Here is a 27181-nt window from a genome sequence, read left to right as displayed (position 1 = left end):
TTTTTTAATGAACTTGAGTTTTAACAAAAAGTACTTCTAAGCTATTATGAACATTGTATCTAGGCACAAGCTACCTGACTTGTAAAGCTGCCAGAAACATAAATTCTATTTTGAAAACATTTGCCACAATTTTTCTTTAAATAAATAAATTTTTGAAAGTCATTAAATGTCCTTGTTTTTTTTACCATGGCAATAAAATAACCACAATCACAGATCTGTACTTCTGTTTCCTATTACATTAATTTTTCCCACCCTGTTCTTCCCTCAAAGCAGTGAACATGCAGGCAAGTAATCCTGCCATTGCTCCTGCTCGGTGTAGGATACAAACATGCCTGCAGCCTCTGTCCCTCTGCAACCAGATGGTCATTGCTGCAAAATCCCCTGGGTTCTTTATTTACCATTATAACAGAAATACTTTGATTTTTGTTTTTAAAAAGACACCTAACATTTCAACAGATAGTATCAGCCCTTCCAAGTGACTGTAAACAAGGCTGCCCAAGCCCAGCCCATTGGGGAGGTGCTCTGGCTGTGTGTCGAAAAGGAATCCAGAAATTAATCACCTGCCTTACACCACTTCTCACTTGGTGTTGGCTACTTCCTTTCCTCAGGCTCTGGTAAGAAACCCAGACATGAAGCAATCCCCAAAGACAATGACAGCCATGAAAAACTATTTAGGCTGCTGATAGTTCGGTATATGTCATTAGACAGCCTGATTAAACTGGATGCAGAGTTTTAGGCTTCCCAAGCTCTTGTGAGCAGAGGTAGGATGTGTTATGTTCCTGTCTCGTGGAAAGCTGGCACATGGCAGAATGTGAGTTGGGTTTGTGCATCCTTTGCTGCTTATTCCTCTCACTTCTTACTCCAAAAACTGGATGTGAAGCTGCAGATCTCCTTTTTACCTGTATTAGGGAATAAATAGGTGGCAAATCCCTACCATTAACAGCCTGCACAGACAGACCAATAATGAAATAAAACTGTATTGGGTTTGCATGGAAAAACTTTGGTAGCAGCGTGGGGGGTACAGGGGTGGCTTCTGCAAGAAGCTGCTGGAAGCTTCCTCCATGTCTGGCAGAGCCAGTCCCAGGCAGCTCCAAAGACAGATGTGCTGCAGGACAAGGCTGGGCCTATTAGAAATGGTGGTAATGCCTCTGTGATAACATATTTCAGGAAAAAGGAAAAAACGTTTTTGCACAGTTGTAATTGCAGCCAGAGAAGAGCAGAGTGAGAATATGTGAGAGGAACAACTCTGCAGACACCAAGGTCAGTGAAGAAGAAGGTGGAGAGATGTTCCAGGCACCAAAGCTGGGATTCCTCTGCAGCCCATGGTGCAGACCATGGTGAGGCAGCTCTGCTCCTGCAGCCATGGAGATCCATGGGGGATGCAGAGATCCACCTGCAACCCATGGAGGTGACCCATGCCAGAGTGGGGGAATGCCTGAGAGGAGGCTGTGACCCCATGGGAGGCCTATGGAAAGAGGAGCCCATGCTGGAGCAGCCTGTCCTTGAAAGACATGGTAGGGTGACCCACGCTGCAGCAGTTTGATGGGGGAGTGTTGCCTATGGGATGGACTCATGGTGCAGCACTTTGCAGAGATCTGTTGCTTGTGAGATGGACTCACATTGGAGAAGTTCATGGAGAACTCTCTCCTGTGGGAGGGATCCCACGGTGCAGCAGGGGATGACTCCTTTCCCTGAGTAGCAAGAGAAACAGTGGGTGATGAACTGACCGTAACTCCCATTCCCTGTCTCCTTGTGCTGCTGGGGTAGGAGGTAAAGCTGGGAAGGAGGAGTGTGGGAAGAAGGTGATTTTAAGGTTTTATTTTATTTCTCATTATCCTGCTCTGATTTTGTTAGCCATAAATTCAATTAATGTCTCTAATTAGACTCTGTTTTACCTGTGATGGTATTTGATGACTGATCTCTCCTGGTCCTTATCTCAACCCTTTTTCACATTTTCCCTTCCCTGTCTAGCTGTGGAGGGGAGTGATAAGAAAGGCTTTGGTGGGTGCCTGGCATCCAATCCACTACATGGGAGCCTGCTCCTGGATCACAGAGCAGCTTCTGCCTCACTACTCTGGGGAATTACAGCCTATTCACAAGTGCTTGCTAGGACAGCACTATGTAGAACAAAGATGAAATTTTCTTCTCAAGTATTTTTGGTGGCCACCAGCAGAAGAATGGTATATTCACCACCCCATCCAACTGCCTTGAAATCTTGGTAATTGGTGGGTTACACTGATGAAAAAATGATTTACCCTAAAAATCCTGTAATGCACCAGACCAGAGAACTAAGCACAGAACTCACAACAGCTGGAGAAAAAAGAGCTACAGCTAAAGCTATCACATCCTCTGGCCATCAGGCACACCTCAAAGGGATGTCTCATATATGGCAAGAAACAAGCCTGGCTGCTGGCTGTTCTTGCTACCCAGCTGCTTTTCATTAATGTTTGACTTATGTAATTCCACTTCGGGGCCTTAGCTGGATCTCCATCTGGCCATCACTCTCTCATGCCTGATTCCTTCCATTTCAACCTTTTGCTTCGTCCCTTTGACATCAGCTGTTTCATAACGCCCCACATCCATCCCGAGCTCCTCTTTCAGCAGGCAAGCCAGCCCCCTGTCATCTGCTGAGCTCCTCTGCCACATGAGCCTCTCTGCATTCACCTTTACCAGAGGCTGCTTCACTTCTGGCTGGACAACTGCACACATGTTGCCTCAAGTAACTCGTCATTCATCTGTGTATGAAAATCATCATAAACAACTATTAAACACCCAAACTGATTTTAATTGACCAGAAGTAACTCAGTGTTTTGCTGAATACTTCTAAAAGGTGACAGATTCTGTGTTTTCCAGTTCTGACTAATAGTACCCACCACCTGTAACACCTAGAAATGGTGGTATTGCTCAGTTGCTTTTCATTTCCCTCTTTAGCATAGACTATTAAAAGACCATTTACTTAATAATTTATACACTGAATAGTATCTCTAGTGGCTAAAGGTACCCTGAAAACTGGACACAATGGAGGAACTACTTCATGACCACCTGAAAATTGTGGATATGCTAAATCAATGACTGGTCATTGATTAAAGGCTGGAGCACTCACCTTGAGCTTTTACACTTCAGCTGATCAGCACGTGTACATGAGTAAGTATTGGTGCAAAGGATTGTCTTCTGCTTCAACTGACAAACTGCTGCATAGCTTTTAAATAAAAAAGAATAAAATGAAACAAAATCTGTGTTCCTCCAGACCTCGGGGAACAAACAAAGCAGACCTTCTGGACCCAAGCCCCAGGCCCTGCCAGGAGCAGACACAGCACCAAGGGACACACAGCATGTCTTGGTGCTTAGGTTACCAACTTCTGGACTCAGGAAAGAAAGGAGGAAAAGGCAGACTTCTGAATTATTTAGCAAAGTCATTTCAGCAATGATCATTATTGGTGACTTAATGGAACAGAAGAGCAAAGTTCTCTGCCCATGGACAAGAAGTGACTGTGTATGGCTCAGCTCATGGCCACACAACACACTCTGAACCTCAGTCTGCTGGGGCATCCTCCATATGAGGACACAGGGGCACCCTTGATGCCTGGACTCACCCTTGTCTACCAACAAAATGCTGAAACAGTCCTGATCTGGTGCTATGTGAAAGGAAACACTACCAGAAGCATTTACAGGGTCAGTTCTGAGAGCAAAGTGAGGTCCTGGCCTCATGTACTGCCCTGTCTTAACCACACAGGCAAACAGCTAAGAAATGTAACTATTTTCTGCTTAAAAGCAGCAGATTCCTTGGAGAAAAGAAAAACCCAAACAATCACATTTCTTTCCTTAACCGACAACAGGTGAGATCAGTATGACAGAAAGAAACACTCAGGCAATGGTGATAATCTGATACATATCGGATAAAAACTGTTGCCCAACCACTCCCAGAGAAAACTGAAATTAAAAGTCACAAGGCAGACACAGAGTAGTATCTGTAGTGAAAACACATTATTCAGCTAACACTGCTGGTGGAGAATTGATAAGGGCGTGCAGACTGCAGTGCACACCCTCGTGACCACATAAACAGCAAGATCTGCTGCTTGGCATAGTCAAAGAGAGAGCAACAGCCTTGCTTGTGAGGCATTGTCCTGGGTTGCAGTGTATTCTATTACCATCCTCAGGAGCTGTTGAAACCAGGTGGGGCAGTGTTTCCTTGCCTCCTCCCCCAGACTATCTTTCTGTTAATTGCCCATCATTGTCCTGCCGCCTGACTCAGAGATAACTCCCTCCGGACTATCTTCTGTTAATGAGCCTAATCAACACTTTGCCTCATGACTCATTACCCCATTGTGAGATGCTCCACCCAGAGGGAGGAACCAAGCATCCCATCGTGGATATAATCTGGGACTCTGACCACCAGAGACAACCCTTCCCACTGGATTTCCAGAGGACAGGAGCTACACAGCCACCATTGGACTTTCTGAGGAAGAGCAGACTCTTTTACTACAGGATCACTGCTTCAGAGGACTGCAGCCACCATTCTACCAGACTGCTACCACCACCCTGCCTAACAGGGTGTCAGGTTGTACCTTGACTCTGTCAGTTTGAACCAGTGTTTTCTTTTACTTTTTTTCCTTTTCTTTAATTTCCATTAAATTGTTATTCTGACTTGGTGCCTCCCACTGGTTTGTTTTCAAACTAGTACAGGCATTTGGAAAACAGTGCCCTTACAGGCCAGGACTACTCGTTATCTCACTTTGACTGCATGACAACCTTCTGGAACTTGAGTAACACAGACCAGCCCTGCCTCAGGGCAGGCAAGAAATTACCATGGGTAGGAACTGGAGACAAATGGGTCACTAGTTCTTGCCACATGCATCACCAGTGGCACAGCTATGCTCCCAGTTACACTGTCCTTGCCACATGCATCATCAATGGTACAGCATATGCTCCTAGTTACGTTCTGGATGGAGATCTGCAGTCTTCCATCTTCCTTAGAAGAGACTGATGCACACACTTTACAGCCAATCATCCAATTTGTACTGATCTTCCAGACAAAGTCACAGACTGCTCACAGACAAACCTATGGCAGCAAAGTTACATTATGGTTTAGTTGGTTGAGATGTACAACTTTCGTTTGCTCAACAGCACTGTTTCATTGTCTAAACCCACCCAGCATATGCTCTGGAGGAGACCACAGTGGTTCTTGGAGCAGCAAGTGTTGCCCAAAAGCTGAAGCCTTCCTCTAGTGCACAGCTGTTCAGAGCTGCTGCTCTTACTGCACCACAGAGCATCATCCTGGAAGTCTCCTGTTCACATGCCCTCCATCTTCAGTGACCGTGCACAGCACTCTAAGGAAACCTCGAAGACTCCCTCTTATAGCCACTGCAGGAACTCACTCACAAGTAGGAGGAGATACTGGGCTCTCTCACCTCCAATGCCCACCTTGTTCCCTGGATGTCAGTCCTGCAAAGCAAATCCCACAGTAATATACAAATTTGTACAGCAGTATTATAATACATTTGTGTAGCAACATCTGGCCTCCATTTACACATGCAGTCAATGCAAACTGATGAGTAAACTCCTGGAAGTATGAGATGTGATAATGGATTCTTCTCATCCTTTGCAATCTTGACCAAGGCATAGAATCAGCCATGCAGTGTCAGACTAAAAGTTAATTAAATTCAGCGTTTTCTTGCTAACAGTGATAGCAGGAGAAATGTCATAGGTAAAGAAAGGACATAGGGCATGCACAGTGCAGGCTTTCTTAGAGAATATGCTGGTGCTTCTAGCAAACAGGGATGTAAAAAACTTACTGCATGGGACTTCGCAGTAGCCCTTAAGCATAAACAATCTGTGCTAAAAATTATTTAACCATCAAGATGAAGATGGTCAATAACTGATAGAATAACTAGTTTCCAGAAATAAAGAGCCAGCTTAACTACTGAGTCCTCTGAACAGAGGAGAGGATGGATCTCTTCGGTACTTTCTCAAAGTGCTTTTCTTGTGTGGTTGCAGCTTCCGTATTTAGGAGGTGGGTGAACACAATGCTGAATCCTTCTGCTCAGTCACCCTCAATGTTTCCTGATGTTCAGGGGACCTTCCTGTGCTTCAGTTTGTGCTCACTGACACTGAGCACCACCAAGAAGAGCTGGTTTCATCTTCTTTGCATTCTCTCTTCAGGTATTTGTAACAATTGATAGGATGCCCCCAAGACATCCCTTCTCCAGGCTGAACAGCCCAGCTCTCTCAGTCCTTTCCTCCTGTCCCTTTACCATCTTCATGGTGCTTTGTTGGACTCCTCTCAAGGACGTCCATGTCTCTCCTGTTCCTGAGGAGCCCAGAGCTGCACAGAGCACTCCAGGTGTGGCCTCACAAGTGCAGAGCAGAGGGGCAGAATCACCTCCCTGACCTGCTGACAGTACTTTGTCTAACACAGCCCAGGATACCACTGGCATTCCTTGCAGCCAGGGCACAATGCTGGCATATGTTCTTCTACTAGTTTCAACAGGGCTCAGCATTTCTGGAGGACTCTACATCTGAGAGCTTTAAGTCCCATAAAAGTGCTGAGTAAACTCGCTGTGAGGGATTACAAGCTCAACTGATCCATTTTGGAGAGACATCTGGGTAATGAAATGCCCTGCATCCAAGTAACTGGGAGCAAGGGACAAGGACTAGAGTTTAATGTACCTGCTCCTGCTTCTAGCCCACTTGTCCATGTTTGCCAGGCTAGAAAATTTTGGGTACTTCCTCCTGGGTTTCCCTGATGACTCATGGTACTTTCATCCCAAGCAAACAATTCTGACATTTTTTACCCTTTAGGAAACAGATTCAAAACAGAATCAAAACTGCTTCTGCTTTGTTGAAGCCTGTGTTGACTAAGCTGACCTGATCTGCTGGAAGTATGTGTGCCCCGTGGGGGTTCCTCTGCCACAGTCCAAAGGCAAAACAAGAAAATGTGCCTGGGCTGTGAGGGAACAGAAGTCACACCTTTGCAGACTGGAACAAGCTGGAAGAATGTAGTTTGCCCTCTGAGAGGGCTCTTTGAGCCCAGTGGAGGAGGCTGAGAATTCACAATTGGACTCACTTTCAATAAACCTCTCAGACTATATTATATGTGTTTGCGAACAGGTATTACCTCATGGCAGAATGAAGTGGGAAAGCAGGACTTGTACATCACATTCTTATATGCTCTAAGTCAGAATAACCCCTGTTAGGTTAATAATTTTATACCAGTTTACAACCATGGGAAGCTGTGCCCTATGCATTACATGTTCATTCCTAGGCATTGGTATCCTTTTTGCATATGTTGGACAGATGCAACTGCATAATTCATGGTTGTATTGTTATGAGCTCTAGATAGCATTGCCTCACATTATTTTTTCCTCTCTTCATTTTATCCTAAAGTACTGGCATATTGGTAAAGCCTTACCTCTTGCTTTTCTCATAGCAACAGCAGTCACAGGAGGGAGAGGCAGAGGAGTTTGCCATTGGCGTATTGACAGAAGTCAGCACTTCAGATCCCTGTTACTGCCTCAGAAAGAAAGATCTTGTCATATTCACTTTAATCTCCAGCAAGTGCCAAATTATGTCAACGTCAGTGTGAGAAGCTGCTTTGTCTCTTCCTTCCTTTCACTGGTGGCACTGACAAAAGACAAGGAAGACAAAACACCCAGCCATGGTTTGTGTTCAGCTGGTGAGTTTTTCAAATGGCTTGGCTGCACAAGGGTAGCTAGCAATAGGATTTTTCTTTCCAGAAAGAACCAAACACTAAAAGCAGGCTATTCTTCATCTGACCTACAGATATCCAATGTCTTATGTTTCTTTAAACTGTCATTAAACATTTTATATAGGACTGCAAAAGAAAAAGCAGAAGATAAGGACCAGTAAAAGATAGTAATGATTGAACGTGAGGAAATTACTTTGAGGCTTTAAATACAGTGCTTAGGATTCTGCAGAAGCTGAGCAACCAGTTTGTTAATAAAGATCCAATGAAAATAATGGTATGCATTTCTTCCTTTTAGAGGTTTAGGGCTAGGGGTTGTCCGATTCCCACCTAAGTGACTCCTCTGGTAACAGACCAGAGCAGTCAATAAGCTCCTGTGACTTTCCAGCAACTGAACAAATGAATCAATACAAAGATGAGTGTATCTGAAGAGCTGTTTATGGAATACATTTGAGCTGGAGTTAGTTTATCTGCATTCACAAATGCTTCAGGACTGTCACATTACACTCACAGGCAAATACACATGTGCACGGAAGTGCCTGTGCAGTCCCATACAGAGATAATCTGTGAGTCGCCACATAATAAGATGTGATGTTTAATGTCCAAGAGGATAAATCTTCTCATTTTTTTTGGCTCCCTCCTGAGGTTGTTGCTTTAAGCTCATCTAACCTTGCTGGGGAATTGATGACTTTTAAGTCTGAGCATTCAAGACTTTTACCCAGCCTTGTGTGTTTTCTCATTTATTTTAAGAAAATCCTTCTTACATTTATTTTCAGGCAGCTACTCAAAGAGAAAAAAGGATGGCAGAGCTCTCCCTCAGTGCATCCAGACTGTTGTGAAGAGACATCCAAGTAAAGGTTTTGAAGAGGCACAAACATTAGCTTGACTGCTGTTACCCACTTGTGAGGATTTCTGACATTGCCTTTAAGTCACACTCCCCTTTTAAATCATTAATGAGCATCCTCCAAGCTGCTTCACCCTTCAAAGGTGACTACTACTCCAGGAATTTTCTTCTTTTCTGAAATACACTTGAATAGACTGAGCAGACATGTCAGCTGTGCCTTCTGGATTTTTTTAAATTTTTCCTGTTTCTGGTATCAACACCATTTTCATCACCAGTACTCATCCCTGTGACCCAGAAAGCAGCAGATCACCTGTCTATCCTGACACTTTGCAGTTACTCTTGAGGAGGCTGAGCTTCCATCAGTCCCAGAACACATAAGTTTAGGAGTCCAGGAGCCTGGAAGCCTGGGCCTGAGGCAGCCCTCCTGGCTTGTAGCAAAAGCCTCACTGAAAACAACACATTCCTACATAACAGTTTAATTCAATAAAAAAGTATTTGCCAATTCAAAATACTTGGAAAGTAACTGATTGGATCTAAAGCCAATACCCTCTCTCAGCAGCCCAATGTGTAGAGAAAGCAAAGAAATACGAACATACAAAATCTGAGTTCAGAGCCGTTGCACTCCCCGAACACAGTCTGTGGATCAGCAATGTGGTCACAGGAGTGGCTCTGAAGGGCTGACCTTCCCTCGTCCATCACCTGCCAAGGACGTGGCAACTCCACATTTCTGGCAAAATTCAGCAGTATTCAGAATTCTTACAACAACCATAGAGAGCTACATGCAATGGAAACCAAGAGATGCCCTGACCTACCTCTTGGCAATATGACTACTACTGAAACAAAATTTGTTTTTTTCCCCTCAGTGCTGGCTAGTGCTTTAATTTAACCCACATAATATCACATAGCCACGTCCAAGGAGCAAGTCTTCTCCTTGCTTCTGTTTTAAATGTTATCAACACGGCTATACGTACAACCATATTCTAGAGCTTTTCAGGCAACTATTGCATAATTCCACCTCTACTACACAAGGGCTTTAGCCGAGCTGCATTAACTTCATACTGCCTAGATATCTGTTCTCATGTGGTTCAGAGGAGAAACAATAGAAATATCCCACTGCTTGCTCCAATGTTTTGTTCTCTTCAACTAAACAAGGCTCATGAGTAATACAGGAGGAATGAGGGATGTATTTTTTTCTTGGAGCCCAACAATCAACCTACAACAAGAGGACAAGGAGGCCTCTAGGGGACCTCTTACCACTGAGGTCAGTGTTGTATTATTATTTTAACAGTCATAAAATCACTTTTATGATATTTCTTTCCTTGTTTCTTTCCATTCCCCGTTTGTCCATCCATATACATCAACTCTCTCATGTATCAGGCTGCACAATCTGTAGTGCAGAGACCATGTTTTCCTTGTGTTTATACAGTGCCCAGTGCTTGAAGACTCTTCTCTAGCAATAAAGGACACTTGGACATACCTGGTGTCCAGTAACAGAAGCAGCTGACAGCTCTTAGCTTCCTCAGAAGAAATGTAATTGGTTTTATGCAACAGCCACTCCAAGTACAACTGCATTTTGCAAAGTACTTTTCTGACAGATTTCAACCAGGCTAAATGATGGTTCTTCCTCTTGCCAGAGGAAGTATTCTTGGTTTTTGCTTTGCATTTGGATCAGAAAGCACTAAAGCACAAGGCCCTGCCTAATGCCTAATGAGAGGCCTCTGGATCCACTCTCAAGAGCATGTTCCCTCTCTGTGTACCTGCCTTGTCCCACCACAACTTCCACCCTCTTCCTCATGGATGGTCATTCTCAGCCAAACCATAGCCATGTCTGGCCATTTTGTGCATGCCAAAGCCATAACTGGGGGCACTCGGCACAGCTGTCCACACACCTGGCACAACCTGTCACATCACTGTAACCTTGTGCTACAGAAGTTTTGCTGCCACTGCCATGTAGCTCACTGGAAACAGAAGAAGATTCGCAACTGATAACAGTGTAGATCAAATAATGTAACCTGAATCCTGCTCTATTATATGATTATCCATTTACCTTTTAATTGCTTGTAATAATTGGGTAGTGCCAAGTTAATGAATTTCACAGTATGTGTCACATATCACCCTGTCACATAATTGTTTCTTTTGCAGCTGTAACAAAACTAAGGGTAAGACTGTGAAATTACTGATAGAAGGCAGTTAACAGTGTCTACTCACCATGGGAGAAAAGATGCCTTCAAGAGACTCACTCCATCATTCCCTAATCTTTAGCAAATTACAACAAATTAGCCTTTTTATTTTTGGGAGAAATACACCACAAAGCAGTTGCCCTTTGCAGAAGTCCCTGTGCTACCAGTGTGGTGTCACCATGCTGTATGCATGGGCTGCTGATTCTGGCACTGGCAACCACAGACCGGGAGAGGAAAAGCTTGGGAATGGGGCTTGGTGGTATGCCAGAGAAGGTAGTTCCATACCTTTCACAACTCTTTCCTTTCTCAGTGCACCTTCTGCGGAGAAGGAAGAAGCTAAGACATTTTATATAATTTGTTTTAATCACTCTGTTAGCTTAAATAGAAACATGTCTTCCCATAATAATAAAATTCTATAACATACAGAGAGAAACAGGCAAGCACCAAAACCCCAAAGTCACTCTCGTGGGAAAATAAGATTGAGTTAGAGAGGAAAAGAGTCAGAAGTCAACATACGGGAAGGTAAAAGGTGACAATGCAGACAGCAAGATGATGGGAGAGGAAGCTGTATTATCAAAAAGTACCAGTATTCAAAACGCAGTGAGCACTGTGCAGCCCCTTCTCTGCCACAGGAAAGGTTCACAAAGCAAAATAATGAGCACACGGGCTGCCTCAATCTCCTGGCAGGAAGCTTCTCACCTTGTGCCCAGACAGAAAGCTTTGGGCAGTGAGAAGGTAGAGGCATGGTGGCACCTGTTCAGGAACTAGCCAAGCTACTGCACACCCTGTCCCAGTTCAGTGCACATTTGACTGCGAACCGATGGTGACCTGGCTCTGAAAACCACAGGAAAGACCCATGTTTGCAACACTAGAAAATGACCCCATGCAGCTTTTCTGTTAGAAATCACTTCTGACATTCTTCTTGTGAACAGTGCCCAGTGAATCCCAGCAGCACAGAATGGGAGGTGCTGCAGCAGCGACCCCGACCACAGTCTTGGCTACCCCTGCCACCTGCATTGACACAGCTCAGTCACAGAGAGCAAACCTTTTATGGCAGGTACTGGTAAACACCACCCAGGGTGCTGGTGGCACCTGAGATGGCTCAAAGCTCTGTGGTCCATGCTAACAGTCAAAAAGTGTGTGCCACCTCCTGAGGACTCTACCTGTAGTGCCCTGGGCAATTCAAAAGCCACTATTCCCTCCTGCCTTCGTCTACCTAGGGGCAGTCAGGGAAATTAAATTATACTAACTGAATTAAGAACAGGAATCTGTTAAGATAAATCATGCTTAGGCCTCTGATGAAGAATTGAAGCGTCATTAGTTGCCTCCCTTACTACTCTAATTCTCAGAATGAGTGTCCATACAGAGTTCTAATGGGGTTTAATTAATTTTCCTTGAAAGGTAGCTTAGATTAACTTTCTGCTATTCCTCCTGTAGACAACTCATGAATTACAGTATTAAAGGACCCTTACTCAAAGGATTCTTGCACCATGGGAACTCTTCCTGCTCAGTTTTTCAACAGTCAGAATTTCTATGCTATCTTTTGTGCCAGATTTGGTCTACTAGCCCAAATGGGTCCACAAAAGACATCTGTACAGATGAATGCAAGTAGTTAAAACCTTCTCCCTCTCTTACTCAACAAAGTTATAGGGTCTGCAACTACATACTAATTCAAGTTAAGAATTATTTTACTGATTTCACTCTATTTTGATAAGGATTAAGGATTTGCCTACCAATGTACTTGTACTGATTGTAATAGACAAAAAATTTTTTCCTATAACAGATGAATGTTATGCCTTGTTAAAAATCCCAGCAATACAAATTTATTCCAGGATAATAAACCTGTGTCAATTTAACTACTGCAAACTGTACTTGCTGATAGAGACAAAAAATAAACTAGAATAAGAGAGAATATTGCACAGAAACAAAGGTATCTACAAGATACTCTGAAGTGTGAATCTTGAGGGCCAGATTCTCAGTTTTGCATGTGTGAACACAAAACAACAGAGGGCTCTTCCCTTTGTGTCCTGGCTGCAAGATTTCTTACCTGATGCAAACAACACAGACAAACCACCCTTTCACCAGGAAGGAAGAAAAAAACCAAGTTTATGCAAAACCCAGAGAAAGCACAGATTTTTGATACGGTGATTTATATTTAAATAAGGCCTACAATACATTTATTTATTGTTTTCCTCTTTTTGTGTCTTCTAAACCAGGAACTCAGACAAAGGTAAAGAGACATTAAAAGCATGTGGAAACCTCACACCACTTTGTTCAACCTATGCTTCAGGTCTAAGAGACTTAGTAAGAAAACCTCCCAAAAGCAACCACCACTTGTGAAAACCTATGGCCACAAAGAATTGACTGCAGCTGGCATCACAGTGTTACAGCACATCTATAGCTGCAGTTTTCTGATAGCAAAGGGTATTTTGTTTTTAACCACTATGCTGTCCTTGGTTTGATGTGTGGCTGCTGAGATGGAAAAATAGCACTCTCTGCATTTCGCTTTCAAATCTTGCAATGTACTTTTCCACTCCTTTAAAATGGAAATTTAAAATGCAGAAATAACAAAAAGGTCATACTAGGCAGCTTTATGTATTTATTTTGTCTTCCTTTACAGAGAGATACAACAGACAAGGGAGTTCAAATGAGGCACAGGGAGCCAAAGAGGAAACCACAGGTTTTATTCTTCTCTTCAGAGCTTATATTTAGTGAGGCCTCATCCCCAGCATGAGAGATACTGTGTTATGTTTCATGAGGCCTGCTCCCTCAGCACAAGAGATACCGTGTTGTGCTCTTCTAGGTTTTTCAAATACGTCAGGTCACCCTGAGAGATTCTGTGAATTCAAATAATCCTGACGTTAACTGAAAGATGCAGATGAGCACTTTTTAATTCTTCTCTTCCAGCTTTCTCAGACCTCAGGAGAGATACCTGGAGATAAGATGTTCCAGTTTTAGCAGCCAGGGTAATCTTTAACAACATACTTTGGGAAGCAAGTCAGACTGTGGTAGTTTTGCTCTCTTTAGTTCAGAAAGTTATTTTCTAAACTCTTCCTCTGTTTACCCCACTCCCTCCAGTACCTTCATTTCACCCAAACTGAGCTCCTGTGCATCATTCTTTACTGAAAAGCAGTTTTAGTTCTTTTACTTCCTTCAGCCATGACTCTGCTCTTGAACTCTCTGCAATTTAAACAGGAGCATCCTGGAGGCACTTCAGCTTATGCTGCCTGTAAGCAGCCACAAAGGATTAACGTTTCAGTTTGTGCTTTGTAACTGAGTCAGGCTATGCTGGCAACTCACAGTTTGAGTGATACAAAGCCCTTCTTCAAATCTGTGATAGAACTACCACTGACTGGCAGAACAGGAATATCATGCCTCTCAGAGTTCTCTCTTTCCTGAAAGATTGCTGGTTTGTAATTACACCAGGTTATAGCATTGGTGAGAAGTAGCTCTACTGAACTGAGGAACCCAAGTCTGATAATTAACCTGAGGACTGATTTCTGCTCCTTTAAATGGAGCAGTTCCATTTCCTCTTTAAAAAATTTTCCTTTCCGTCCAGTAAGGAAAGTGTCTTCTCCTTACAAAGTAACAGAGCTTTTCCCCTACACCATGACAAGCTGAAACATAATACCACATGCACCCTGCATTAGTTCCCAAAGCTCTGCCACTTTAATCCCAGTCCTAACAGAACAGTGGTGCATTTCAACCTCTGACATTACACTACAACTAGCCGTCTTAAAGAACGTGAGCTATTCCTTAACTACATCACACAGCTGCGTGAGGCTGGTCAAGAACAGAAACAGGGAATCTTAGCACTAAGTTCAACACTTGGTCCAGAGCCAACATCACTGGCATCATCTTCTATCATGAGAGTCCAGTGTCAAGTTTCTTATGGAAGAGATATTCACAGTGGACACAAATAGGGATTAGACAACATCCCCATGAACACACCATCTCTCAGTCGAGGAAATCAAAGCCCACATGACCACCATGTGCTCGTTGGACAGCTGAATTGCTCTCTTGCCCTATTAACACATGGAGTTAAACTAAATTGAAAAAATTCCATTATGTGACTGATGTATAAAATTTGCTTTTGTTTAACATGACATTTGAGTTCAGAAAAAAGTCTTAGCAGTGTTAGTTAGTGGTTGGAATTCAGAGCATAAATGGTTAATTCCCATAACTTCTTCTGACCTTTTCCCACAATTTCCATTAGATTTTAAACCACAAGTTTAGCACAGCTATTGCCAAGAAAAGACTTTCACCATCCCCACCACACAACCATAGGCAAAGTATGCAGAAATAAACACCCAGGGGCAAATTCCCTCTCACTGGGTTATTGATTTCCATAAACAGCTTTGCAACAAGAATGGATTTGACCCTTTGCCCTAAACAGGCATCCACGGTGTTAACACTTCAGGTTGCTGAAGAAAGCAGATTTGCAAAGAAAAAATCAGGATGTTACTCAGTTCCCAGCTCACCACTGAATACATTCAAAGCCAGATCCTGCCCACAGCCAACATAGACTCCCTAAGTAACCAACAAAAAAGCTTGCAGACCTGTTAGCAAACAATGCTGCTGAAGCCTGATTTAGAATGGGCAGTTTACCTCACACCTCGGAAGGGCTGAGGCCTAAAGAAGGAACATTCCTGTGAAGAAGGTTTTTGCAATGGTACTGTCACATGTGGAGTCTCTGGTGTTTGCTAACATGGTTCCGTCACTGTGAATTCCTTGATGCCTCATTACACAGTTAAGTCCATGCTCCAGCTTTTCCCTGAGGCTCCTCTCCTCTCTCCAGACACTAGTTTCCATGAAACTCCCATACTGCTGTTATTGTGTCACATTCAGCCAGCAGTTCCAAGAAGCTTTTGGAAGGTGGGAGCTATGAGAAGGGAGACAAGACAGGGCAGACATTCCTGTAGGATAAGGGTCTTTTTCTGAGACAACCAGGTTAAACACACCATTAAACATTCCAACAAATGGATGCTGAGAATAGCTGAGATATCCTGATTTCACTGAGGGGTGAAATCCATTATTGATCCTGGAGACAGAATCTTACTCCTTTCCTCCATTTTCAAAACTGGCCTCATTAGATTATCCTGGTCTTCAAAACAATTTCAGATACAGAACTAATTCATACTGTGATGAAGAGCAAAGAAACATGTTTATAAAAAAATCAGAAGCAATGAGAATCTCAATTTCATCACCTGTTCCAGTTTGGCCAAATTTAGAAATATATCCTCTGAGAGAAGCCACAACCACCCCTCCCCCACCAGGTTTGGGAAAAATAAATTTTCCTCAAAGGAAAGGAAAGAGATGAAAGCTACTTATTTAACAAACACACGGGAAAAGGATAATAATGCTAAATAATAAATCTCTTGCTGTGGAGAAAAACCTGGGAAAGTGTTAGAGTCCTCCCTTTGGTCTCCTCGGAGCTGGGCTTGGCCCAGGGCCAGGCCCTCTGCGCTTGGTGGAAAGTCCTCCCGATGTGCTCTGATGTTAAAGCAATCAAGCAGTCCAGTAGAAAAGGGAGAAAAATCCGAAATTCCAAGGGAAAGAAAAATTCAACTCTCAGTCTCTCTCCGGAGAAAAAAGCAGCTGAACCACTGGCCAAGAAAAACTGTCCTCGGGAAAACAGCAAAGCTCCTCCCTCCCCTGCCACAGCTGGGAAACCAATTGCTATCTGTGTGTGACCTTGAACAAGCTGCAAACTGCTTTGAAGAAGTTTTGCTCAGTTTTTCCTTCCCCTCTCAGGCTTCAGTTTAGAGGTATAGAAAGGTACAGAAATTAATTTCTGGGCAATAGGCAGACGATATGGGATACACAGCATAAGGTCACCCCAAGAACATCACCCTTTAAGAATCCACCCCTGGGTCTCTCCTTCCCTTCTGCCTCATTCCCTTTCTCCTCATCATACTTGTGCTTTTCTTTAATTAAGCAAATAAAAGTATCTTAAATTGCCTTTTGCCGGAATTCCTCAATTTTGTTTCTCCTACTACTACACACACAGAAAAATATCTAACACTCAAGGCAAATATCAGTATCTGGTCCTAATGTTTTTGTATCACCAGTTTTGATAGAATTGGTTCCAGTGACCAATATGACCATGATTCAACCATAAATTGTATATTTACTTTGATGCCTATTCCAGATGTGAAGCTTCATATCCTGAACTGCTAATGCAGCAACGCACAGCATCTAATGGAAATCATGTTATCACCACGCACTTGTCAGCTTGCAAAACTTCATGTTTCAAGGCCTAGTTTCAGAACAAGTCTGTACTGTCCACACCCTCTGGCTCTATGGCATCTCTACAGTCCTTACTTTAGATATTAGGATATGTTTAGATATTAAATAATTAGATCATTTTAATTATTACATTGCAATTATTATATTATTTTATTATACCATTATATGTCACATTATTTATTATTATATTATTAGATATTATATACTATATTGCATATTACTATAGAATGTATTATTATTATTATTATTATTATTATACTGGATAATTTAGATATTAGGTAATTATATTTTTTAGACACTAGACATTAGGATATTTAGATACTAGAATATTAGGATTTAGATATTATGACCACAGGAACACAGAAGCTCTGGCATTCTGGATAAGAAGTTTTCAATGAATGAGCAAAATCAGAGACTGTTTAAGAAGACTTCAGCAACGCAGTACAGAAAGACAGGCTGAGAAAAGTAACCAATTTACCTGAAGTATTAACAGCATCTGAATAATAGATGGTGGAACTCTGGCTCTGGAACGGGATAATGCATCTTCCAATTTTATATTGAGGGTAATTATATTCCTAAAATGCAGAAGAGCCAATTGCCGAACCGAGGGCTCCTTTCCCTTGGAAACAGAAAGAAATCAAGATGGATTATGAGCAGTATGAAAATGAGTTTCAAAATCCTCTGTTCAAAATCCTCCCCTCCTGAGGGATTACAAGAATGGTAAACCTAAATGAAACATGAAGGAAACATAACAAAGGACAGAGAGCAGCCCCCAAGTCTGCACAGTAAATTTGATTTGGCAGTAATGAACAGACGGTGACTGAGTCTGACTGCATGTGGAGAGGATGAAGGGTTGAGATGGGATGAGACCTGGATGATATATGAATATTTTGTATTTTAACAGTACATCACAAATTAAATGTATCATAAGTTAAAAAAAAAAAAAGCAGGGCTGCAAATTGGTTGAATTTCCATTATTTTGTAAGATTTTGAGTACTCGCTGTTTACTGTCTTCAAATATGGCAAGAATCCTGACTCAGCTCACTTGTGGATCCTCTTTTCTATACGATTTGAGAGACTTCACTATAAGACAGGAGCAGAGCTGAAGTTTCATATTGCATTTTCAAAGCCATCTGTTTTCAGTTCAACAATACCTTCTCACTGAGGAAAACTCCCAGTTGAAGAATACAACTCCAGCTCTGTCTGCAGAGGTTAACAGCACCTGCCTTATGTAGAACTGTGAAACTGTTTCTCTTTCTGGCATTAGGGGTTTTCCCTTGGGTATATATGGCTGTACACATGGAAGGTTTGGTATTCAACTGGTGTTGACTTATGTCTGGAATAAAGAAGCCTAACCTGACCCTACCCATTCCTTTTCACTTTCTAAATTATTTAAACTGAAGTAAAGAAGGCCCCAAATCTGCTTCAGCTGATAATTAATAGAATTTACAAGAGCACATAAGCACCAATTGGGCTTTTGGAAGAAACCTCAGAACATGAGCAGCTAGATCTATTTGAATTTACATGGGACTTAGGGCTCTTAAACCCTCAAGGTTCCTTTGGAAATTCAAGTAATTATTTCCATCTGATAGGGGAGAAGACTTGTGTTACTAAAATATTTTCGAAGGCCTCAGAAACACAACAGAGAATAGGGATGTTTGGTGCAATTCTCAAAAACAACTGAGTGAGTTCTAATTTAGTCAAGTGCTGTATAAAAAAAGGCTTAGAGCCTACCTATATCTCTAAGTGTACAAATATCTTGGATTTAAATTACAGGACACTTGGAAAAATCTCCCATTGTGTTCTAGTATGTTTTAATAATATCTTATTTCTATTGTTTTAGAGTTTCTACTGGTAAGACACAAGTCTATGGGTGAAGTAGCCCTGCATGTTTTTGGAGCTCTTCCCTTTCAGAATAAAATTCAGTGTGAAATAGCAGCTTTTCCTTTAAATTCAGACTTCATACCTGTAAATGTCTGAAGATGCAAATAGTAATATCATAAACATTTGGGCAATCATTTTAGGGATAAAGTCCACTTGAAAAATTGGGAGAAGGTTTCTGAAGTTTCCCCAAATATATTCAGGCACCAAGTTCCCACTAAAATCTGTAGGCATCTATGAGCAGTTGCAAAGATCACTCACACCTATCTGGTACAGATTTCCATGAGACTTCAGTGATAAACAATACTCTCTGGCCATCATTACATTCGAAGATCAAGTATCTATTGTGTATTTAAAATTACTGGAGTCAAAATCTGTGCTCATCTAAACTGGTCAAACTCCACTGACTGTTGCTGTCCACTTACCATAGCATAGAATTTGATCTCAGAAATACAATTGCTTTTCAAAAGCAGAGATACTTCAAAGACAAAAGTCACATTGCAGAGAAGGAAATGCATATATTTAAATCAACACAGCTCCACTTATTTCACTGTGCAACATTTCAGTTTATCATTCATAACATTTTTTGACTTTTAGTATGATTGGCAGAAGGACTAACCAGCCTCCCTGCATTCCACTTTTGTTTTCCAAGTTCCCCTTCATCTTTTCCACCCAAGCACTTCAAACCATTTGCATAAGTAATTCATTTGCATGACGTGACTATACAGAACAGCTGCACTGGGAGGTTGGCCCAAGGAGAGAGAATTAAGGATTGCATCAGTCTGCTGATGAACCTGTAAAGTTGCTTTTCCCAGTTTTTCAAGATTCCATGGTAATAGAGTAACTTTTTCACCTGCACAGGATAGAAAATAGCCTGCAGCATGGGAAGGACATCACTGAAGAAAAAATCCCACGTTTCAGCTAAGGTATCCAGTAGTTTCTGCCCTGCAAAAACACAAAACAAACTAGTGAACAGTTTTGGTTGTAACCACCTAACTGCAAAAAGTAAAACATGCAGGAAACAATGTGAATCTGCTACTATATGCTAAGATGAATTATGCAGGAGCTACTATCAGCAGTATGGAATTAGTATTCCTTTTGGTGTATCAGATCCTTCCATATTTGTGTCTTTTCAGGTGACTCATCTAATGTTCTTAATAAACTCAGAGACTCTGAAGTTACTCAGGAAAACCCTGTGAAGAACAAAGACTAATAGCCCAGGTTACATCCCCCTCTTGCAGTAATACTTGCTGGACAGGACTGTGGAGGAGAGCAGGTTGAATGTGGAAGCAGAGGAACTTACCCCACCATTCTCCCGCCTGCCTTTCAAGCTGCAGGGCAGCAGAGCAAACCAAACTCTGTGGAGATGCTCCATAAAGCATCCCCTCAAACTGATCTACAAAAGCTACAAGAGTAGCTTTTCCACTGTTCCCTTTTCCACTTACACAGAAAAACTCACCCAAGATCTATGGAAAGGAACAATGGTGTTAGGACTCTAATTTTTACTGTAACTTTCAAGCGATGCAGTTAGAATTTGCTATGGGGTGAGTTCCCTGTGGTCCTCACAGCAAGGCCACCTCCATTCCTTCCCCAAGTGCAGCTACCTGGAATCCTCCCCAGTGGAATCTGGATAAGCTCTGGCCAGGTTGTGCAACCAAGTTGGACATTGAGCTCCTCACAGAACATTTTACACAACAGAGAGGCAAATACAGGAGCGGAGATCCATAGAGGAAACCTGGTTCAATAGGTGGGTTCTGGCTTCAGATCCCTGTTCCCCAAAATGGCCCTTGTGACCTTGGACAAGCTCTTTACCATCCCTATGCCCCCAACCCAACTTTGAGAGGAGAGCAATGCCCCTGCACCTCCACCAACAAGTGTTATGGAGATAAACACATCAGAGATTCTGAGGAATTCATAGAAGACAATATGACTTACCAGGATGCAAATCGGTAGCAATCAATCAGTATTACTAATGGTGTCAGAATCTGATACTATTCTTAATTTTTGTATTAGAGCATTACTTTGAGCCTCAGCCAGGGAATATTTTGCCCAGAATTACACACAAATCACAAAGCAATTATGCATGAAAGCATCGACACTGCCAACCACACTCAAAGTTAGCCAAGTGCCAATGTTTACTATGGGATACTTGATCCCCCTGCCTTTTAAGCACATAATGAATAGCTCTGGTGAATCTGCAACTCCTGAATTATTTCCAGGTTGATAACTTTAAGTGTGGATCACCTTGCTATACTGCAGCTGCTGGCTTATGGAACACACCAATGTCTTATTCTCAGCACCACCAGGCAGGAGTTCTCTCTATCCTGCATAGTCATGCACAAGACTGAAAAGGGTGTTCTCTGTTTCCATTTTTAAAACTTTTTAAAGAAATCTGTTTTGCATAGTTCTAATGAAATACAGCAGGGAACCAAGTCCAAAAATTTCTAGCAGCTGTAGCAGTAGTATTAGTAATAATAACAATTATAGTAGTAATATTAATTATTAATAGCAATAATATTATTAATAATAATAGTAATAAACATGTGCTGGTTTTTGCTGGGATAAGTTTCATTTTCTTCCCAGTATCCGGTAGTGGCTGGAACACTGTGATAACGCAGGGATGTTTTAGTTAGTGCTGAGCAGGGTGTGCACAGAGCCAAGGCCTTTTCTGCTCCTTTCCCACCCCACCAGTGAGGGCTTGGGGGGAAACAAGGAGTTGGGAGGGGACATGGCTGGGACTGCTTTTCGCAACTGGCCACGGGGACATCCTAGACCATATGGTGTCATGGTCAGCATACAGAGCTGGGGGAAGACAGAGGAAAGCAGGACATTTGGAGTGATTGTGTTTGTCTTCCCAAGTCACCGTTGCGCGTCACTGAGCCCGACTTTCCTGGGACGGCTGAACACCTGCCTGCCCGTGAAAAGTGGGGAATGAATGCTATTTTGCTTTGCTTGCATGCATAATTTTTGCTTTACCTATGAACTTGTCATTATTTCAACACACCAGTTTTTTCACTTTACCCCTCCAACCCTCCCCCCCATACCACAGAGGGAAGTGAATGAGTGGCTCCATGGGGCAGAGCTGCTGGCTGGGGTTAAATCATGAAAATAACCTTGCATATATGACCAAATAACCAAATCCAATACTAGTGTCTGAAATACCAAAGTGCTTCCAAGATATAAATCCAATCATGAAGGAAAAGCCCAACCACTACACCCTGAAGGCAGAGTTTTAAGGAGTTAAATGTGTTAGTTCCCACAAGGTGAGGTTAAAAGCCCTTATCAATCTTGCTGCTAGAATAGTATGAAGTTAAATTACTCTGTTGAGGTAAACATGCCTTTACCATCAAGTACTTATTCAATCTTGTGGACAGCTTGTTTTGAGACTTAATTTCTGTACAGCAGCTCAGAAAGGCTGCAGAGTTAAATGACACAGGTAGGCAGGCCTTTTACTGAGGGCTGTGGAATAATTCCTATGATTTGTTGATAATGACCATCTTCCACATGAAGGAATGTGACTTACATGTGTTATCAAGGACATATCCTTTTTTTACTGTCAGGCAAAAATCGCTACATTTAGCATAAACATTTGCTGGATTCCAGGAAACTGGGTTACTCTAAATGCTTATTTTAATGAAGCACAATATAGTCAATTTTGTATGGCATAAAAATGCATTTGGTACTTTTCACAGGGATTCTAAAAGTTAATTGAAACTCATTAAATAAATATAAGAATAAATAATTAGGTATTAGGAAGAAATTCTTCTCTTTGAGGGTGGTGAGGCCCTGAAACAGGGTGCTCAGAGAAGCTGTGGCTGCCCCACCCCTGGAAGTGTCCGAGGCTGGGCTGGACGGGTCTTGGAGCGACCTGGTCTAGTGGAAGGTGTCCCTGCCCATGGCAGGTGAGTGAATCAGGATGATCTTTAAGGTTCCTTCCAACCCAAACCATTCTGTGATTCTGTGATTTTCAAAACCTTCTGCAAGACAAAAGCCCTCCAAAGTGTGGGGTTTTTTCTCTTACGAAAACTTGAACACCAAGTGGAGAGGGCAACTCAAACCATGGGATGGAGGCAACCTGAGATTTGAGGGCAGGACTGCTGCTGCTGCAGACCCAGGAAGCAAACCCTGCTCAGAATGGGAGCTCCAAGACTTCCATGCTTCCAGCTCTGTCTTGGGTGTTTTGAGAGCCATGCGGTCACTGACTACAGGATGGATTCTGGGGCAGGGCTGCATTTGCTGCCAAGAAACACAAATTCCAGCCTTGGAAACTCAAGTCCACCAGCAACTCCCCAGGAAAGCTGTGTGTCAGAAATACCTCTGCCTCTGAATGAGATGCCTGAATTACTGCCACCCTCCTGTAACTTGCCAGTTTTAGAGAGATAACATTTCTGAGCATAGACTTGGAAAAAACATGACCAGTTTAATTGTCACCAGAATTTCTGACTATATCTTAAGCGGCAACCATAAAATGACACACTAAATCAAAAACCAAAATAAGATTTAAATCAACAGCTTGCTGAAATTAGGTATTTCCTAAACATGGTCCTATATTTGAAAGCCCTTTAGTGGTCTCACATTTTAGGTTTTCATCTAAGCTTTGGTCTCAAACATCAGATGCATTATTTTTGATTTTCAAGCTGGTAATACCAGGAAAAAAAAAAGATTGGACTTTGCTAGGTCTGTATCTCATCTGCTGATTTGATACTTATAAAACAACTTCCTTTGTGATTTACAAAGCAGCTATGAAGGCCTTGAGCTCCCTCTGTGCTCTCCAAGCTGTTGTTTTATATAACTGTGGAATTTGATGTTCAGCTTAAGGAGTTTCAGTACTTTTTTGTGGACTTTGGGGTTTTTAATGTGAAATTGGTTCTCTTTTTGCGGTGTTCAGGGCTACTGTCTTTTCATCAGAAAAGCTTGATTCTATAGCACCACCCTAATCTGATCAACTGTACTGTCAGTAATGAAAGGTCACATCCAGGATTTATAGATAGCTGAGACTAATGGAAACAGTTGTCTCCAAGCTCCTGCTTAAGCAGTACATTTAGACTAAGTGACCTTGTGACTACAGCTTTGGAAAAGGAAAGATGCATTTCTTTAAAACTGCCTTCACTCCCCAAAGATCTTTAGAATGTTTACATGGGCAATAATTCTTGAAGCTATTACAAAACCATTTCACCATTTGATGTATAGAATCACAGATCATTTAGGTTGGAAAACACCTCCAAGATCATCAAGTCCAACCATTAACCCAGCATTGCCAAGGCCACCTCTAAGCCATGTCCCCAAGTGCTGCATCTACATGACTTTTAAATACCTCCAGGGTTGGTGACTCCACCACTGCCCTGGGCAGCCTGTTCCAATGCCTGAACAACTCTTTTGGTGAAGAAATTTTTTTCTAACATGCAATCTAAACCTCCCCTGGCACAACTTGAATGCCAAATCTATGACAAGACAGCATATTTAACAATACATCTAAATGCCATGTAATAGCATAAGACAAAATATGGGTGACTATAAAGCAACACACCAGGTGGAGATTTATCCTTGATGTTACTTCCATAAGGTGGTACCTCCAGAAGGTGTAGACAGTTACATGGGGCCTTGACTTTAAAACCAGAGAGACAGTGCCTGACCTCATTTATGTCAGCATGACTCCAGAATAACTCTTAAAATAAGCTACAGCATTATTTTGGACTTAGATACTTAAACTAACTGGGATCTTTGTGCTTAGTTTTTTGTTTATTACATATCTCAGTCTATTTTCACTTTTCCTGAGCAGGATATAACTGAAGGAGAAGGAAGTGTCCTTGCTGGAGGTAATCCTTCCCTGACTCCCTCAATGCTGCTCTAGGCAGTCACCTCCCTTTTATGAAGGTTAGTGAGAACACCAAGGCGGGACCCAACAACATACTGTAGGAATGGATTGAGACATGCTAATCCATAGTCCCAGGAAGATAGTGGAAAGCATGCCAGTGCCTCTAGAGTGCATTTGCTAAAACTCCTGTGACATACATAGCCATGCTAAAATCCAAGTTACCTTCATAAAACCGGATCTTGTCCCTTAGGATCACCATGCCTTTTGTGAGCAGCTGATTCTGTAAATAAAATACAGACTACCTTTACTCAATTCTGTGCTTCCCTACAGCCATCATGTTTCACATTTTGTTCATTCTTTAGACAGTGAAGGGGGTTTTTTATTTTAAAAATTAATCATCAGAGAACTCTTGCTGTGTCCATCTTATTTAAATCACTTGGAACACTTGTGAAATGCTATAATCGGCTGCTGGTTTTAGGATAAAGGATGTATTTTGTGCAGTACAAAGTGCTTCTCAAACTTCAAATGACCGACCTACAAAACATGTACTTAGAGAAGCAGAAAGAATATTGCTTCAACAGACAGTGGTACTTACTTCTAAAAGTCTTTCCTAGTAACTCTACTGCAATTATCTTCACTGGTTTACTCAGGGACTTCAATTTTAAGCTAAAAAAGAATGTCTGAAACCTCATGAAAGACAGAAATTACCTACAGAAACAAAGTCACAGGTTGGGCTTTCACAATCTAACTATATGTATGTGTATAAAATCCGAATCCCATTAATCCCTTAATTTCAAAATCACAGAGAAGTCAGTGGACATCTCTGAATGGTTTCAAGGGTCTCCAGGTCATCATTTAGAGTGGGCAAAATTATTTTTCTCAGTAGCATATAACAGAATTGGATTTAAATAAAGAAAACACAGGCCTACCTGCAGATACTCAGTGAAAAAGGATCCCAGTTCTGTTTTCAGTAATTGCCTGTATTAAAAAGAGCAAGAAAGGAATCTGTGTAATCAGCAAATCACATTAGCTGTGCACTGCATGAAAGAGGGGAGTCACGAATAGCAAATTACTTTAGTATGAGCACAGAGACTGTCATTAATGACTAACTACAAAGAGAGCAAACAGAGTCAACAATACCAAGACTCAAACCAGCACTTTTGTGTGTTGAAGAATATCTGCTGTCATTTCAGATGGCTCAACTGCACATATGAAAGGAAAATAAGATTTGATGAAAAGAGGATGCTTTCCATCCTACATCCACTCAGGAGACTCAAGACAGCTGAAGTTGCATATGGTTTCAACGAAAAGGCAGGTAGGAATTTAACAGTTTAGCTCTGCCTTTCATGATTCCTCTACACTAAAACCTATAAAGCAATCTCAGAGAGCAATTGAAGCTCCCATGCAAAACAAAATCCCACAAACAACTCTCAGATTCAGAAACTGGATTCAACCCAGTCCATAAGCCTTTTTGTATCCAGGTAAAATTCACTACATGGCTAAAAAGCTGTGTTATTTACATCTCACACGCTGGATGCTAGATAATACTTCTCATCAGTCAGGTCACTATTTAAATGCATAAACGACAGCTCGGACCTTATAGAAACATAGATAGCCCCAGCTGGGTTTTCTGAACACATGCAAATCTGGCCTATATCTCTTTTGAAAACTTGTCTGTGTGACCATGTCAGGTCCCATGAAGATGTGAGGTCAAACATGACTTAAAATCTAAACACCACCTTTGATTACAGTAATTACACGAATTATATATTCAATAGCACATCATCTATCTCTTTTTGTTATATCTTTAACTGACAACTGATTAATCAAATCATTTAACAAGTAAACAGGGATATCAAACCAAATCCAGAATAGCCCCATATTCCATGAAAGTCTACAGGACTTGATTCTGATGTTTTTACAATGCATGCTTCAGCACAGCCTCTTGAGATCTCCTAAAAGTTCAGGGAAGAGAGGAGCATTTCAGTCTTGAGGAGGCTGAAATACGGTATCTTGGTTTATTTATCCTTAAGCACATGTCCACACTGACCTCATAGCTCTGGAAGGTCTAGGCAGAAATTAAATAAAAAATAAACAGAAGGAAGAGCATTTTCAGATGCTCCTAAGCATCAAAGTCCTTTTCAGCTAAAACTTGATTAATTTGGACAAACTATTTATGAACAAAGGTTCTGAAAGCCAGCTGAGGCATTATCCATAGGTCTCCCCTTGTCATGAAGAGCTGTTGGATCACCAGCTCCCTCAGCATGTGGCTGCAACATGTGGGAGAAGACAGCCCTGGCAGCACCCTGAAACTCTGCCCTCAACAGTAATACTGACAAGCCCTTGGCAGGGTTTAAAAGCCACCTCTCTCAAAGGCTGCTCAAGTTCCAGTGCCTTAACAGAAGTCAAGGGGAAAAAGGTTGTGACAGCCAAATTGCAGCGTGTTCACTCCAAGTGGAAATTTACTGTCCAGTGAGGTGACTTTTTTCTAGATCACAAGTGATGACACT

The 27181-nt window shown here is 41.9% G+C and overlaps 2 protein-coding genes across 11 annotated transcripts in view; one reads left to right on the top strand and one right to left on the bottom strand.

Moving 5' to 3' along the window:
- The window catches only part of LOC116443037, a 50827-nt gene extending 37548 nt beyond the window's left edge, over positions 1 to 13279 (top strand). For 2 of the 4 annotated variants that reach the window (XM_032106846.1, XM_032106844.1), the window contains exon 3: positions 7427 to 7977. In XM_032106846.1, coding sequence (XP_031962737.1) covers positions 7427 to 7866 — 440 coding nt within the window. In that variant the 3' untranslated portion in view covers positions 7867 to 7977. Of the gene's footprint in view, positions 1 to 7426; positions 7978 to 8478 lie in introns of those variants that run through there. The other 2 variants (XM_032106847.1, XR_004239730.1) reach the window with 2 other exon arrangements.
- Positions 1 to 27181, bottom strand: part of PRR5 (proline rich 5) — a 98097-nt gene that overhangs the window by 10082 nt on the left and 60834 nt on the right. For all 7 annotated transcript variants that reach the window (XM_032106838.1, XM_032106839.1, XM_032106842.1 and 4 more), the window contains 4 exons: positions 25601 to 25649; positions 24894 to 24951; positions 19710 to 19801; positions 17454 to 17594 (listed from right to left, as the gene is read on the bottom strand). In XM_032106838.1, the coding sequence (XP_031962729.1) occupies positions 17454 to 17594; positions 19710 to 19801; positions 24894 to 24951; positions 25601 to 25649 (340 nt within the window). The remainder of the gene's footprint in view (positions 1 to 17453; positions 17595 to 19709; positions 19802 to 24893; positions 24952 to 25600; positions 25650 to 27181) is intronic.

This window comes from Corvus moneduloides, chromosome 4 (assembly GCF_009650955.1).
Source record: "Corvus moneduloides isolate bCorMon1 chromosome 4, bCorMon1.pri, whole genome shotgun sequence".
NCBI lineage: Eukaryota > Metazoa > Chordata > Aves > Passeriformes > Corvidae > Corvus > Corvus moneduloides.
The sequence above is the reverse complement of the archived record's forward strand: the minus strand, read 5'-3'. Positions and strand labels throughout refer to the sequence as shown.